General features: G+C 36.5%; 1 protein-coding gene and 1 pseudogene across 2 annotated transcripts; both read right to left on the reverse strand.

Moving 5' to 3' along the window:
* Positions 1-7,435: 7,435 nt before the first annotated feature.
* On the reverse strand, positions 7,436-9,209 carry LOC145001310 (Nuclear transport factor 2 (NTF2) family protein). Its single transcript, XM_078960681.1, has 7 exons — positions 8,827-9,209; positions 8,625-8,742; positions 8,430-8,511; positions 8,302-8,353; positions 8,147-8,201; positions 7,866-8,049; positions 7,436-7,764 (listed from the first exon to the last, which is right to left on the reverse strand). The coding sequence occupies exons 1-7, from the start codon at positions 9,148-9,150 to the stop codon at positions 7,731-7,733; spliced, it is 849 nt and encodes a 282-aa protein (XP_078816807.1). The 5' UTR covers positions 9,151-9,209; the 3' UTR covers positions 7,436-7,730.
* Positions 9,210-11,823: 2,614 nt separating this feature from the next.
* On the reverse strand, positions 11,824-13,702 carry LOC145001586 (protein transport protein SEC13 homolog B pseudogene; annotated as a pseudogene). Its single transcript, XR_013661649.1, has 2 exons — positions 13,543-13,702; positions 11,824-12,945 (listed from the first exon to the last, which is right to left on the reverse strand). The product of XR_013661649.1 is annotated as a protein transport protein SEC13 homolog B pseudogene (transcript).
* Between the last annotated feature and the right edge of the window lie 703 nt (positions 13,703-14,405).

Genomic DNA, 14,405 nt, shown 5'->3' on the forward strand with positions numbered 1-14,405 from the left:
TACCTGAAACAATAAACTGAAACTGTAAGCCCGAGAGCTTAGTGAGTTACCCCCAAAATACAGATACACATACAGCCCACATAACCCTGTCACACCTTAACATATCATAACAAACTGAACAGAACAGCACATAACGGGTCCACAACTTTACAGACTGGAATACCCTTGGGCCCTCAGTACGAGTCTGGAATGCCTACCGGGCCCTCAGCTCGTATCTGGAATGCCCCCAAGTCCTCAGTATGAGTCTGGAATGCCTACCGGACCCTCAGCTCATATCTGGAATACTCTAGGGTTTGTTGGATACCGCACGGAGCAGTACAACCTCAACCCACCTCTCATAACATATCACATGTAACAGATAATGCACATACAGGAAATCAATCAGTATCACAGGTAGTCCTACAGTCCTACCCTTAAGAGTATCAAACTAGCATGCATAACTAACTCTGACTAAACATAATACAACTACTAGAATATCATATCCAATGGGTCGACCTTGGTGTCTTACACCCCTTAGTATAGTAAGGATAACTCACCTTGCAACTACCTTCGGAAATAAGAAAGCTCAACTCCCGGGTCCAACACGAACTCCACCACCTAAAAGTACCACACAACCTTTATCATAAATCTCCCAATCCCAGAAACCCACAGAATTCAACTGGTCAACCCTTGGTCCAAGTCAGAGTCCACAGTCAGAGTCAACAGTCTATGTTGACTCGACTCGCCGAGTGCAGGTCGCCGACTCGCCGAGTTCTTCCTGAGTCCGAGAAGTCGTGAAATCCTTGATTTGCTCGCCGAGGTCTCCTTTTAACTCTTCGAGTTCATATGCGGCCAAGATTTTGGAAGAAACCCTAGCCACCTCACTGAGTTTTCTAACACTAGCCTATTTCAAGGCTATCTTCAACGAACTCACCGAGTTGTTCATCCAACTCGCCGAGTTCATGGCCATCTTCAACAGACTCGCCGAGTCCCTTAGTCAACTCGCCGAGTCCATGCAGATCTTAATCCATGCAGATGCTCTTCAAGCCATGGCAAGGCCCCAATTTACAGATCCAAGCTCCTAAGGCACGTTTATCACGTATAGTTGCAATCTTTACGTACATGCAAGGCTCTAAAGGCCCAAAATGATCAATCTAAGCTCTTTAATGGAGTTTTACACCTTGGGAGAGTTTCAACCTTGCACAATCTAGGAACTTAATGGATCTAGAGGTCAAGGAAAGTCCAGATCTAAAGTTATAACTTCAGATCTTAGCTTAAACATGGAGAGTCCTTCATAACACCCATCCAAGGGAGGTTCAAAGTGAAAAGAGCTTAAGGAATAGCCTATTACCTTCCAGAGAGTGATGTCTGATGCAATCCCTTAGCTTCCCCGAGTTCCTGGCCTTGCTTTTCCTTGCTTCTTCAAATGCTTCCTTCCAAGGTTACTCCTTCAAGCTTGGACACCAAAGAACACACACACACACACACACACACGTTTTAGGGTTTGAGAGGGACAAGAAGCATAAGGGGAGGCTGGTGGAGGCCAATGATCCTTTAAATAGGGTGTAAAACCCCCAGAATTTAGGGTTTCATCTGCCAGCTCCTACTCACCGAGTCCCTTGGTGGACTCGCCGAGTAGGTCACTAAACACGCGTTCCATTCCCACTGCTACTCGGCGAGTAGGTCAACCAACTCGCCGAGTAGGACATAAGACCAATTAAATTTATACCTGGAATTGGGACGTTACAATATCTGGAGGGAGCACCAGGGTTCTTTGAGGTTGGGAAGAATCCAAGATAGGTCAGGATTATGAGTGTGGAGCAGACTACCGTTTGGTCGGTGAGGCCTTGAACGGATAATAAGGTGGTGCGAGTAAGATATTGTTTGATTAATGATTAACTGGGAAGGCTAGTCAACATGGTATCATCCTAAGTCAACTAGAGAGAGCCAGTTCTGGTTACGAGAGGGTTTAGGGTTAAGCAAGGAATAAGGTTCTTTGGTTAGTGGTGAGAATCATAGAAAATTATATGGGTTTATGGCTAGGTTCGGTTCGAGAATTATGTTAGGACCTCTCTACATGTTCTGTTCTGATGAAGACTTTAGGGTCTGAAGTACGACTTGAACACCTGATAGAGTCTGGTAGGACGAGGTTTTGACTTGCAGTGTTTTTGGTTAGTATGTAACTATGGAAGTGTTGTAAGACTTCGGAGCAGTCGTAACATTCACTAGGTTAGTATGTGGTTATGGGAGTGATGTAAGATTGCAGAGCAACCATAGCATTCACTAGGATAGGATGCAGTTGTGGAAGTGTCGTAAGACTGCAGAGCAGCCATGGCATTCACTAGGTGGGTAAGCGGTTGTAACAGTGATGGAAGTCTATCACTTAGCTCATGACATTCTTTGGGATGATTTAGATCATCGCAGGTTTGGGCGAAGGGTTACGAGTGGGCCTCAACATTTGTAATACTTGGGAAAATCGTAGGCTGGGTTGGGGAAAAATGTGATGTGAGAACTCGGTTCGGTTTGTAGCCATCACTGCGGTAAAGAGGACTTGGCGATCGTTCATGCATTGGTTAGTTAAGTTGTCCTTCATCAGGAGTGAATGACTGATGGAGTCGGGGCGTATATGTTTCGGGGATCCGTAAATTTTTTCAGGATGGATAATTTTGTGCTAGTCGGATTATGAAGTTGAGTCATTGTCAGAACAGTTTGGAATGGTTCTTTCTATCTGGGAGTCAGACATCGATCGGGTTTTTTAGTTTTAGGCATAGCGGTTGGACACTCGTTAGCTTAAGGAAAAGTTGAGGCTCATGCTTTGTTTGGGCTTGTGATTTCTATTAATTTGGGTTCGACAACAATAAGGGTGGGCGGTCGTCAGAGTGAGATGACTTATCCGTACTTAGTTGGATTTCAAGGATTTTCGACAAGATCATTTGATTTGGCAAAGGAGATAGTAAGGAAAGATTTTGAGTATGAAATCTAATTTAAGCGGGGAGAGCTGTAACACCCTGTTTGGGATCAATCTATGATTCAGGGTCGTGAGCCGGAAGTCGATTGTGTAAAGGATTTAGACCTTAAGGAGGAAAAGTTTAGTGCTTGTAGAAAGAGTTAATGATGGTTGTGAGATCTTAACCTTTGAATTGTGTTTTGGGCCGAAGGGAAAAAAAGGGAAAACCAGGGGCTTGGGTCTTGCATGAAAAATGGATTTTTGTTCGAGAAGTTTTTAGTCCAAGATATCTAGACAATATTATGGGTCTTTTCAATATATTTATGTGGATATAAAGATAATTGAAATTGGAGTTATAACGAAGAAGTTATGACTGTTTGAAGTTTGGACGGTTTTTGGTTAAGCCACGTACGTTGGGCGTACTAAACAAGAAGGATCATGGGGGATCAACCTGGTATGTTGGGAATACGAGGAGTACGTTGCGCGTATACAATCAGAACCCAAACCATAATTTGAGGGTTTTGAGCTCTATTTAAACTCCTTAACTTCCCCAAACCCTTTCCATTAACAGCTCCACCTGTCCAACTTCCTCCAATGAAACCATAACCCTAGTTTTAGCCTTGTGAGCTAAAGAAGGAGTTTTTGAGTGCTTTGGAGTGTGCTTGGTGCATCTTTGAGAAGAAGGAACTCATTAGAGAAGTATTGTTTGCATCAGAGCTTGTAGATCTAGACCTTGTTCACCTTGATATTTCTTCTGGAGCTATAAATGTTGAATCTTGATGATGCATTTGTTAGATTTAGCTAGTTTTGGGTGTTATGAACTTTTGGCCCTTTAGTGTATAAAGTCAAAATCTTGAAAGTTTGTGACCTTGTAATGGATAAAGTTGGAAACTTTATCCATCTAAACATCATATTAGTTCAGATCTAGAGGTTGGAGTCTTGGACTTAATGGATTAAGTTGAAAAAGATACACTTTTGGTCCTTTTGAGACTTAAAACTAGATCTTGCTGGTTTGGACCATTCTAAAGGATAAATTTGGAAACTTTATCCATTATGGAGCTATAAGTAACCATAAAAATGTGATCTTGGTCATTCTATCTCTTTGTGACATCCCTAAAATCATGGCTAGAAAAGACGGTTTCATTTATGCTTTTAAAATAATTTCAGAGTAAATCCTTTGATTTAAAAGAGTTGCGGAATTTGTCCCCAAAACAATACATGATAAAATAAAGTTTATCAAATCATTTCTTAAAGAAATGTATTTTCATTATATATCAAAACTTGGGATGTCATGTTCAGATACAGTTACAAAAGCATAAACAATAAAACATAGACCTTACACAGTTATATACAACTACTGCTCTATAAACAAAAACATCTTCACAAGTTCTCCAACTTTTTCTCTCGCGCCACTACCTGTAATATAAAGAAACTGAGTAGGTCGGACTTGGAAGCCTGGTGAGCATATAGGGTTTTCAACCCACAATAAATAGTTATATTTAATTTCACCAACCAACAATAACCCGATTGCCCATTCCCGTTATCCTCACTTTACGTCCCTATGAAAACAACTATTACAAGGGACCTAATCTAGGATTTTCATCGGGACGCACACTACTGCAAAGGGGTTTCCTCAACAATGAATGTCCTAAGGCAACCATGAGGGGGATAGAATACAACAAATGAACACCCAAGTTCACTACACCTACAGGTTATGAGCCTGTCAGCGTTCCACTGAACAGTCTAGAAAAGTCTATGGTCGTCATCCATATTCTGTTGGACGACTAGAGCACAATCACATCGAGGCCTCTCATCATTTTTATTTCATCACACATCACTATCTACCCATGTTCTACCCAACATATTTGTAGATAAAATATACTTATTTATAAATAGTTTAAAAACTGTATTGCATGTTCATTCATACTCAATCCAGATAACACATGATACATATACACATAACATGTATTTCATAGAGAATAAATCACATCTATGCGTTTAGAAGATAAAAATAATACACTCACATAAAACATATACATAATACATTCAATCGATACTTGTATTAAATCATGTATATGAAAGGGACTATGCACTCAATTGATAAGATGATTATCGGACAACACTACAACTCTAAATGTAGTATTCTTTGGTGAAACTGTGATCTTTTCACATACCGGGCTTCTCGTGGGCAGAGCTTCAGCTCGAAAACTATTTTCTTCTCGGGATCTTCGGTGCTTCGGGACTCGCTTCGGGGGTATAACTTGCACGTAAATCGAGGTAATATGGAGTGATAGAGAAGAGATTAACAACCCTAAACGGCTGGTCTTGCTTGCTATTTATAGGAAGTTGAAAATCCATACTCATGTCGTGAGCCACTTATGCTCACGTCGTGAGCTCGAAGTTGTCATTGCGTTCGTCATGGCCACTTGCCCTGGAAGACGTCCATCACCTGCGCACGTCGTGAACACTATGCTCACGTCATGAGCTCTGACACAAGTGGAAGTTTGTGCCTCAAACTTCAAAAATTCATATCTTTCGCATACGAGCTTCGTTTTCGACGTTCTTTATATCCACGCGTAGGTGAGATTATGCTCTACAACTTGCATTTAGACTATGTCGACTAATTTTGACTTTAACTTTAATTATATTATCTTGGTAGGCCGGGACAGGAAAACTTCGTTAGAAAATCATATCTTCTTCATCTGACGTCCGTTTTCGTCTGTCTTTTCACCATTGGACTACTATCACCGAGATCTTCGATTCTCGTTTAGATTGTTTCGGTTAGAAACCACTCGATCTCATATTTGAACTTTGGACTGCATAGTGCTAAGTCGAAACTTCAAAAATCATAACTTCCTCATACGAAGTAATATTTAGACGTTCTTCTTATGCACGCACTTGGTTTAACGTATTCTACGACTTTTGTTTAGATCACTAAGGCTACATATTGCTCTATCTTAAATTCATATTTTACATCATACAACATCATGTCAGTTCTGTCGTGAAACTTTGACAAATCATAACTCCTTCGATATAACTTGGACTTCGGTATTTTGTATAATTTCAGAATCCTCGTTACGATCACTACAACTTCCTTCATAGATATCGGGTTTATCTAATATATTATTATTACGCTTATTCTTGTTCTTAATTCATTTAAGTTACACAATTAAGCATAAAACACATAACACTCGAATAATACATTTTTATTATTTCACAGCGGTTTACAAAGGTTAACCTAGACTATTACATCATCATTAATGCCTAGCCTAGAAACACGCACGTTACACCCTTCATGCAAGAGTTATGATGTCTTAATGGATTGATAAGTTAGGGTTTTGGCTTTTGGACCTTCTCTAAACATGGAAAGTCATAAAGGTGGGAACTTTATGACTTAGAATGATGTTATGGGTCTAGATATGAGCGTTGGATGAAAGGACTTAAGAGAATAAGCAATTAATAGAAACATGTCATCTAACCGAGTACGTTGGGCGTACCTTTGAGTATGCCACGCATACTCGTGTGGAGTGTCGTTTCTGGATGGTGAGTACACCATGCATATGAGTTTAGTACACTGGGCGTACTCAGCTTGAAGTTTGACTTCTGTTGACCGTTGACTTTTTTACCAAGTTTAACCTTGGTTCAAACTTGAGGATTTTTGCTATTAATTAAGATTTTATCTGGTTTTGGTGTTAATGGATTTGCGGGTGCAAGCAGTGCATAAAAGGGATCGTGTCCTAGTGTTTCAGAGTTCTTCGATTTAGGCGAGTCTTCTCACTGTGCTCGTGGGTCGAAGGCACCAATGTCGGCCCACTAAATTGTGTATGTAGGATGCTTAATGTCCTTGTGACACTTGTATGCTTGTTTGTGTGGTAGTATATACGTGATGACCTGCTGGGTCTTATTGTTGTTATTGTGATGTTTGATAGTGAGTGTGTTGAGACTTCAAGTAGTCTCCAGGGTTGTTGATAACCCATAAGGCGTGCTGTTTGCCAACTGAGACTTCGCGTAGTCTCCGGAGTTGCTGATAACTCATAGTTGTTTATTTGTGATGTGTTGTGTGTGATATTTTGGGGAACTCACTATGTTTTATGCTTACAATTTGTGGTTTAAATGTTTTTAGGTTTTCTTATATTAAAGGATGGGCACGATTCGATTGCATCGCGTCAATGGGAGACTTGTGCACATAATAACTTTTGTCGATACTCTGATAAATGTTTTAAGATTAAATGGTCCTATTTAAGATTTTGTGGTTGTGATTTGAATAAACACTTAAATTTTAATTGAAAATTTTGGATTGAAATTTAGGTCGTTAAGTTGGTATCAGAATCTTGGTTTGAAGGATCCGGATATACTCTTGGATGTGTCTGAACTCAAACTAAGAAATTAGAAAAATTTTCTAAAAGAAAATGATTTTCTAAAAAGGTTTTTAAAATAAATGGGAGTGTGATACGTGCAATCAACCGAGTTCAAATAAGGATTTTCCAAAATACTCAAAGGTGTTTTTTATTAACGTTTGATGTGAGAATATGAGAATTACATGCTATATCTAGAACACTATGAAATAACTTGAAATAGCTTATACATTGTTTGATGAATATTTGTCTCTATATGAACTGTGATTATATCTCCTATACGTTTAAACAACTACTTGTGTTTTTCAAAGTTTTGATGGATTAAGACGTATATTTTAATTTAAAGATTGTTTTATCTTTAAAAGAGATGTTTTTATACTATTTCAAATTGTAAACCCTTTATTAATTTACGGTAACATAAACCGGAAAATAACAGCAGCCCGCTCACATTATTTCTTTCGGGAATCCACCACCGCTCGTGCACTAACCCCCTCATTTCATGCAAATTAACCATGTTCAAATTGGATTCGTTGGCAGATAGATGACATAATGACAATCACACCTTAATCAAAAAGATATTCTACCTTTCGCCTGTTGTAAATAATCTCGAGCAGTATTCGAATATCTTTAACGCTATGCTCACGAACCTCACAATCAGTTTCCCAAGATTCACATAGAAAGAAAGTATCGGGCTTATGAACGGAACTATAAATATACAGTAAGCCTTCAACAATATTTGCACTATGAAATGTTGACTCCGAAAGAACCCTACAATGAGAACAGATTTAGCATTCGATGTTAACACAACTACATAATCATGAAAAACTCGACAGTGTGTAGTCATTCACGCATGAGGTTAACTTACATTCGGTAGCCTCTGGAAAAGCATCAAATAACGAAGTCACAATCTTCAACAGAATCTGCATTCACAAATCGCAATAATTAAAAACAAAACCTAAGGGATAAGAATAGAAATATATTATTGCATGAGTGTGTTTAAGATCAGTCGTAGGCGCTTACCAGGAACAAATCTCCTGGTTTAATTGGGGACTCAACAAAAACTTGTGCTTTCCTGCATGTAGTTTTTAGTTTTTAATTAATATCATCAAGTTGGCCATAATTCTGGTTTATGAGCATGATTAGAATACCTGATCATTAATCCTTTTCCTTCTCTTGTTAATCTGTAGAGACTACAGCCTCTCGTAAAGGGCACCTGCCTGTTCTTCCACACTGTGGGACACCATTAATTAAAACGTTAACTCGTCTAATAAAGATGAAAAGATTTTATATATATATATATATATATATATATATATATATATATATATATATATTGAACGTACCCAGATGCCAATTGACACCAGCTGTTAGATCATCGTCATCTTCATAAATATGAGCAACATGAAACTCTACGTTTCGGCCCATTCCCGTGATTAGCTGATCAAGAAAACGTAGAACCTCCTGCGAATAGTTTTGATATATTGCCTTATTGTATCCGGTTTGCTTTAATCGGTAATTAGAATATGAAGAAATTAAATATATGACCTGTTTGCCTTTGAATGGATTGGAAAACGAATAGTCTTCGAAGAAGCAATCGTTTGAAATGTAGTTTTCTAGTTGCTTTATATTCTTTTCATTTATGCATTTGTAGAACTGTGTTATTGTATCTGATGGTGTAGGATCTTGTTCAATAATTGAATTAGTGATAATCGATGACATGATTTTCTTGTGATTGTGGGTTCTGTAGCGTACGTTTTCATCCTTCTTCTTCTTCTTCATGCACACCTGCATTGTGTGTTTATCAATTTGTTGCCTGTACATTAGAAGGAAAAGACTCTGAGCTGATATTGGCATTCTGCAGGTAGCCATTTAGAGGGGAAAACGAACTTGCGGTTCTTGGTAATGTTTGATATGTGCATGTATGTATGTATATAAGAAATTAAGATCGGTATTGAACTTTTGATCGATAGACAATAGCTTACTTGGATTAAAAGAAAGGAAGCAAATTTAACTTGTAATTGTGGATTAGATTTGGATCCTGTGTGTTTCTTGTGGTATAATTAAAGAATCAATACTTTGGTTCCCAACACATCTTACTATTTTAGATCGAATGTGATGTTTTGAAGTTATATTACATATTTGATATATGAATATATACTATTATATTTTTTTTAAAGAGTCTGTACTTCGTAAGAACACATTGCCATAAAATGTTAGGCCTTTTAATCTTATAAATATAACATCTTGTAAACCTGTTTATATACCAACCGATACTAGAAATTGTGAGAGTTCCAAATACCACGCACAAGGTGTCTGTTTGAGTCCATACAATGCCTTGCGTAGTCAACATACATGTGCGGGGTGATGAGAATCCACAAACCCAGGGGGTTGAGTCGTATAAACTTCTTCGGTAAGAGAACCATGCATAAACGCATTATTTACATCCAATTGATGAAGATCCTAGTTGAGAGAGAGAGAGAGGTTGTTGAAAGGGAGCAAAGTAGGCAGTTGCACAAGATCTAATTTTTTTATTATATATTTTTTTTTAAAAATAGAAGTTATAATAACGATAAGGATTCTTTTTTTTTTATTTCGTCCTGAGCCTTTGAGGATATTTAATTCCTCAAGATTGGCCGTGAAAGAAAGAGAGTAATACATATGGTGGCGAGTTTTGAAACTGAACCGTAGGTTTCAAAATAATCCCTCCCTAGTTGAAATCCACGAGACACTAAATGAGCTTTAAATCGGTTCACACTTCCATTAGGATTTCGTTTAATCCGAAATAACGATTTAGAAGATACGGGTGTTTTCCTTGTGTGAGGAACTATCTTCCATTTGGTGAGGGAATATTCTAAATTTTGAACTAGTTTTCATAAAATTACGTTCGAAGCTCGTAATTGAGTTCGAATATTTCGATTTTCTAGAGAAAAAAAGAAAAAAAACAAATGTTAAACTTGTTTCACGTCAATACAAATGGATTAAATTACATTGCAAAACCGACTTACAATTGATGGAGGTGTTAATTTGTTTAAAAGATTTGTTGGATAGAGAGGAAGTAATAATATAAAAAGTTAGATGGCTCACTGGAGTCGATCTTCTAGTGTCCGTAGGGTAGTTGGACCCGTATCAAGCATTGTATTTTTTTATTTTATTTTTCCATCATGTATTTTTGTGATTTTTACAATTTATTTCATTCTTTTTTTAATACTATATTTTACAATCACATATCGTTCCACCTTCTTATCCCTCATATTCGATTCATATTTAACAAAATCAGAAGATCTTATCAAAACACGTACCTTTTAATTAGGAAAAAACTGCAATACTTTTTTACATCCTGTCTATTCATATTAAAACATTTTACAAGGCCAATTGTTAGACAAATCATATATGCCGACAAAATCAGATTTCCCACCAAAATTGCAAGAGACAAATGGTATATTTTTTAAAACTAGGTTATAATCCATTATATTTATATAATATAATATTGATAAATTAAAATAACATATATAACAATTGTAACAAAATATTTTAAACAAATTTATAAAATGGTATTTATAAAAATCTAAAAAAAAAAAAAAAGAACAAAACGATAGGAATAGGAGATTATTTATAATTGATAAATTATTTTTATCAAGAATCATGATAATTGATTACCAAACATTTTTTATTTTAAAATCTTTATTAATAATGTTAATTTAAGAATTTAAAAGAAGATTTAAATTTAAAAGTAAAATCATAAAAAAAAAAAAGATGTCATTTTTAGAGAGTAGGAGAAAAAATTAAAAATTATAAAAAAAATCACAAGCGTCAAAATTTATTCTTTTTTATAAGAAAAGAAGAGCTTGGCTAGAGGTAGAAAAGAATACTCCATTAGATTTATCGAAACTATTGTTATTATATTATTATATTTGAATATATTCATCTTTTAAAAAGATCAAAATTTCTATTATTTTGTATTTTCATATCTTCACCTTTTAAGATCAAAAAATTTATATTTTTATCCTTGTATTTTCATATCCTCATCTTTTAAAAGGATCAAAATTTCCATATTTTTTTCCTTTGTATTTTCATATCTTCAAAGATCAAAATTTCTAGAGTAAATTACACATGACCCCTACGGTTTGAAGCAACATGCGTGTTTCATACCTAACTAAGTTTTTACTTTTTATTTCAATCAAACCATCTTTTGGTATTTGTTGTTCGGTTTTCCTTTATTGTTATACTTGAAATGACTATATTACCCTTATTTTATTATTTTTCTATTTTCTTTTTATCTTATAATAAAGATGGTCCCACCAATCTCATCAACTATGGTAGACGAACTTTTGGCAGGGTCATTCAACCAAATAAAGACATTGAATTAGCACATTAATGACAATGAAATTAGTCCTACTCTTTTCTTCAATTTTGACATGTAAATAGTTGGTGTCTTAATATATTAAGCCGATTTTTGGCTTAACCCATAAAATCATCATATCCTGATTAAGCAAAAAAGAAACAACCATGATAAAGTGCTTAATCAAAAAGAAACAAATCACCTATGAAATCATCTATTAAGATTCAAAACTTAATGATCAGAGTCATACAAGTCATCAAAACTAAACACAAACCATATCATCCATCACTTTTGTTCCTTCTAACATTTTCAAAACAACCAATCACATAAATCATTCCCAATTTAAAACAACAAAACATGCATTAAAAAAAAAATTCAAAATTCTGTATTGAATTAAAAAAAAACTATTCAGAAGTTTTTACCTGTTGCCATTCGCCATCAAGAGCTTCTTTCCACAACGTGACATTATTATCCCCAGAAGCAACAGCCAAAAGATTCCCAGTTAGCGACCACGACACTCTCCAAACAGGGGCTTTAAAGTCATTTAACACCTTCCCTTTCCACTCCTCCCCTTCTTTCCCACCCACACTCCATATCACAACACTCCCATCTTGTGAAGCACTTGCAATTGTGCTCTTTGGAAGCCCTAAATTCGGGGCCCACGCCACATCCCTTACAATATCACCATGCATTTTAAGGGTAGGAATGGAATCCAATTTCCATTCTCCATTAACAAAATTCCATATCTTCACAATGTTGTCATTTCCACCTGATGCTAACTTCTGAACAGGGTCAAACACACCAGACCCGATTAAAGATCCGGGTGTCATTGATGGGGCCCACGTGACAGTAGTCACGCCAACAGGGTGAGCTTGATCAATCTTTGTGGTGTCCCACCCACCATCTGACCTGGCAGTGTGGACTGAAATGTCCCCATCAGAGGACCCACAAGCTAAACAGAGACCAAGTTCATGTGGGGCCCACGCGATTGAGTTTACAGATGATTTGTGGTTATTAAAGGTGTGAGCAAGTGTCCAGTCGTTTAAGTTGCCTTCTTTCCAGATTATTACAGTGCCATCGTATGAACATGATGCAAGAAGTGATCCGAATTTAGGGTGGGCCCATGCAACCTGCCAGACTGGACCATTGTGACCTGTCAATGTGGCAAGGGGGTGTGAGGTGGCGGTGGTGGTGGTGGTGGTGACACTGATTATCTTGATGGTGGCATCAGAGGAGGCGGATGCTACTCGTTTTCCATAGTAATCCATACAGACATCATGGATTATGTCTGTATGACCTGTTTCAATCTTCTGCCCAGGCATGATCTGTTGAAATTGAACAAGATTTGGATCATTGGATGGGAAAACAAATTGAAGAATTCATATAATCACTAATTTTGTTTGATAGAAGAATAGGTTCGGTGTTATGAAGAAATTGAATGTTCCAAATCTGCTCAAGGATATGGTTGAGAGAAGAGTGTAAATGTAATCATCAAATTTTTCCCCAATTCAAAAATTCGGAAAAAAAGCGTTTATAATCAGGACGCTGTTCTTCCCCAATTCCTAAGAATGCATATGCTTCTACACAATTATATACGAAACAAAACTTCTAATCTACGAAATTTCATACCGAGCCAATTAAACATTTCTCAATTCATAGATTCACATAATTGCATTGAATCTCACATACGCCAACTCAAACATATGTAATTGAAGAGGTGTGAAATGTTAGAGATGTATGTATAGACGGATTAAAAGATAGAGAAATCTGTGCAATTTTAATGGCCAAAGGATCGTACAACTTTCAAGTTACGAACAGATCTGAACATATATATAGATAGAAAGACATGTAAACCTAGGAATATACAGATCTAAACATGTATAATTTCAACGATACAAGAAAGATCGATCGTGGGAGAGCACCTTTGAAGAAGACGAACTGAAGTTGCAGATGGATTCGGATCGAGCGAGGTAGGTGATTCGCAGCTGTTTCGTGCCGATGTGAGCGACGAGAAGGTTTCATTCAAAGAGAAAAATATGTTCCTGTTTCGATTCGGATCCGGGTTATATCCGTAGAGGCTAAACAAGTCACCTGTTTTTTCGTTACATGTAAAATAACAAGTTCCTAAAATATAAAAATCCTAAAATATAAAAATGAAAATGAGACAAATTAAAATATTGTATTTGTTCGGTTTAATTTCTAAATATTTTATTTATTTTTTATAAACTTTTAAAATATCATATTTACTCAAATATTATTTTTAATAGATTTTTTATATTTTATAAAGATTTTTATAATATTTTACAATTATTCTTATATTTTAAAATTATTATAATTATGCAAAAACAATAAATTTACCATATTGTCCCTATTTTTTTTTTCTTGTCTCCTCTTACCCTCGTTCCAGTCTTCTAGGTCTCAAGAACAAATGTGTTTCATTGTTGTTCAAATTGCAACCATTGTAAAAAAATTACAGTCCCTTCCTCTTTTCTAATCCAAGATCAGGTTTGTTTGTTTTTTTCGGTGTAAATCGCATCCCCTTTTCTAATCTAAGACCATGTGTGTGTTTTTAATTTGTAAATCACAACCACCATCCAAACACTCCAGCAAGACCGAGAGACCCACCCCTTGCACCGATGGATGCCCTAACCTTCTATCCAGGTGAGGTGATCAGAAAAAAACTCTGATTATGAGCAACACCATTTATTCGTAGGTATGTATGTGTTCTCATTCCTATCCCTTCGATTCAAATTGCAAGGATAAAAAAAGGATTCCAGAACAGAGG

The sequence above is a fragment of the Lactuca saligna genome, chromosome 6, assembly GCF_052625555.1.
Source record: "Lactuca saligna cultivar CGN05327 chromosome 6, ASM5262555v1, whole genome shotgun sequence".
NCBI lineage: Eukaryota > Viridiplantae > Streptophyta > Magnoliopsida > Asterales > Asteraceae > Lactuca > Lactuca saligna.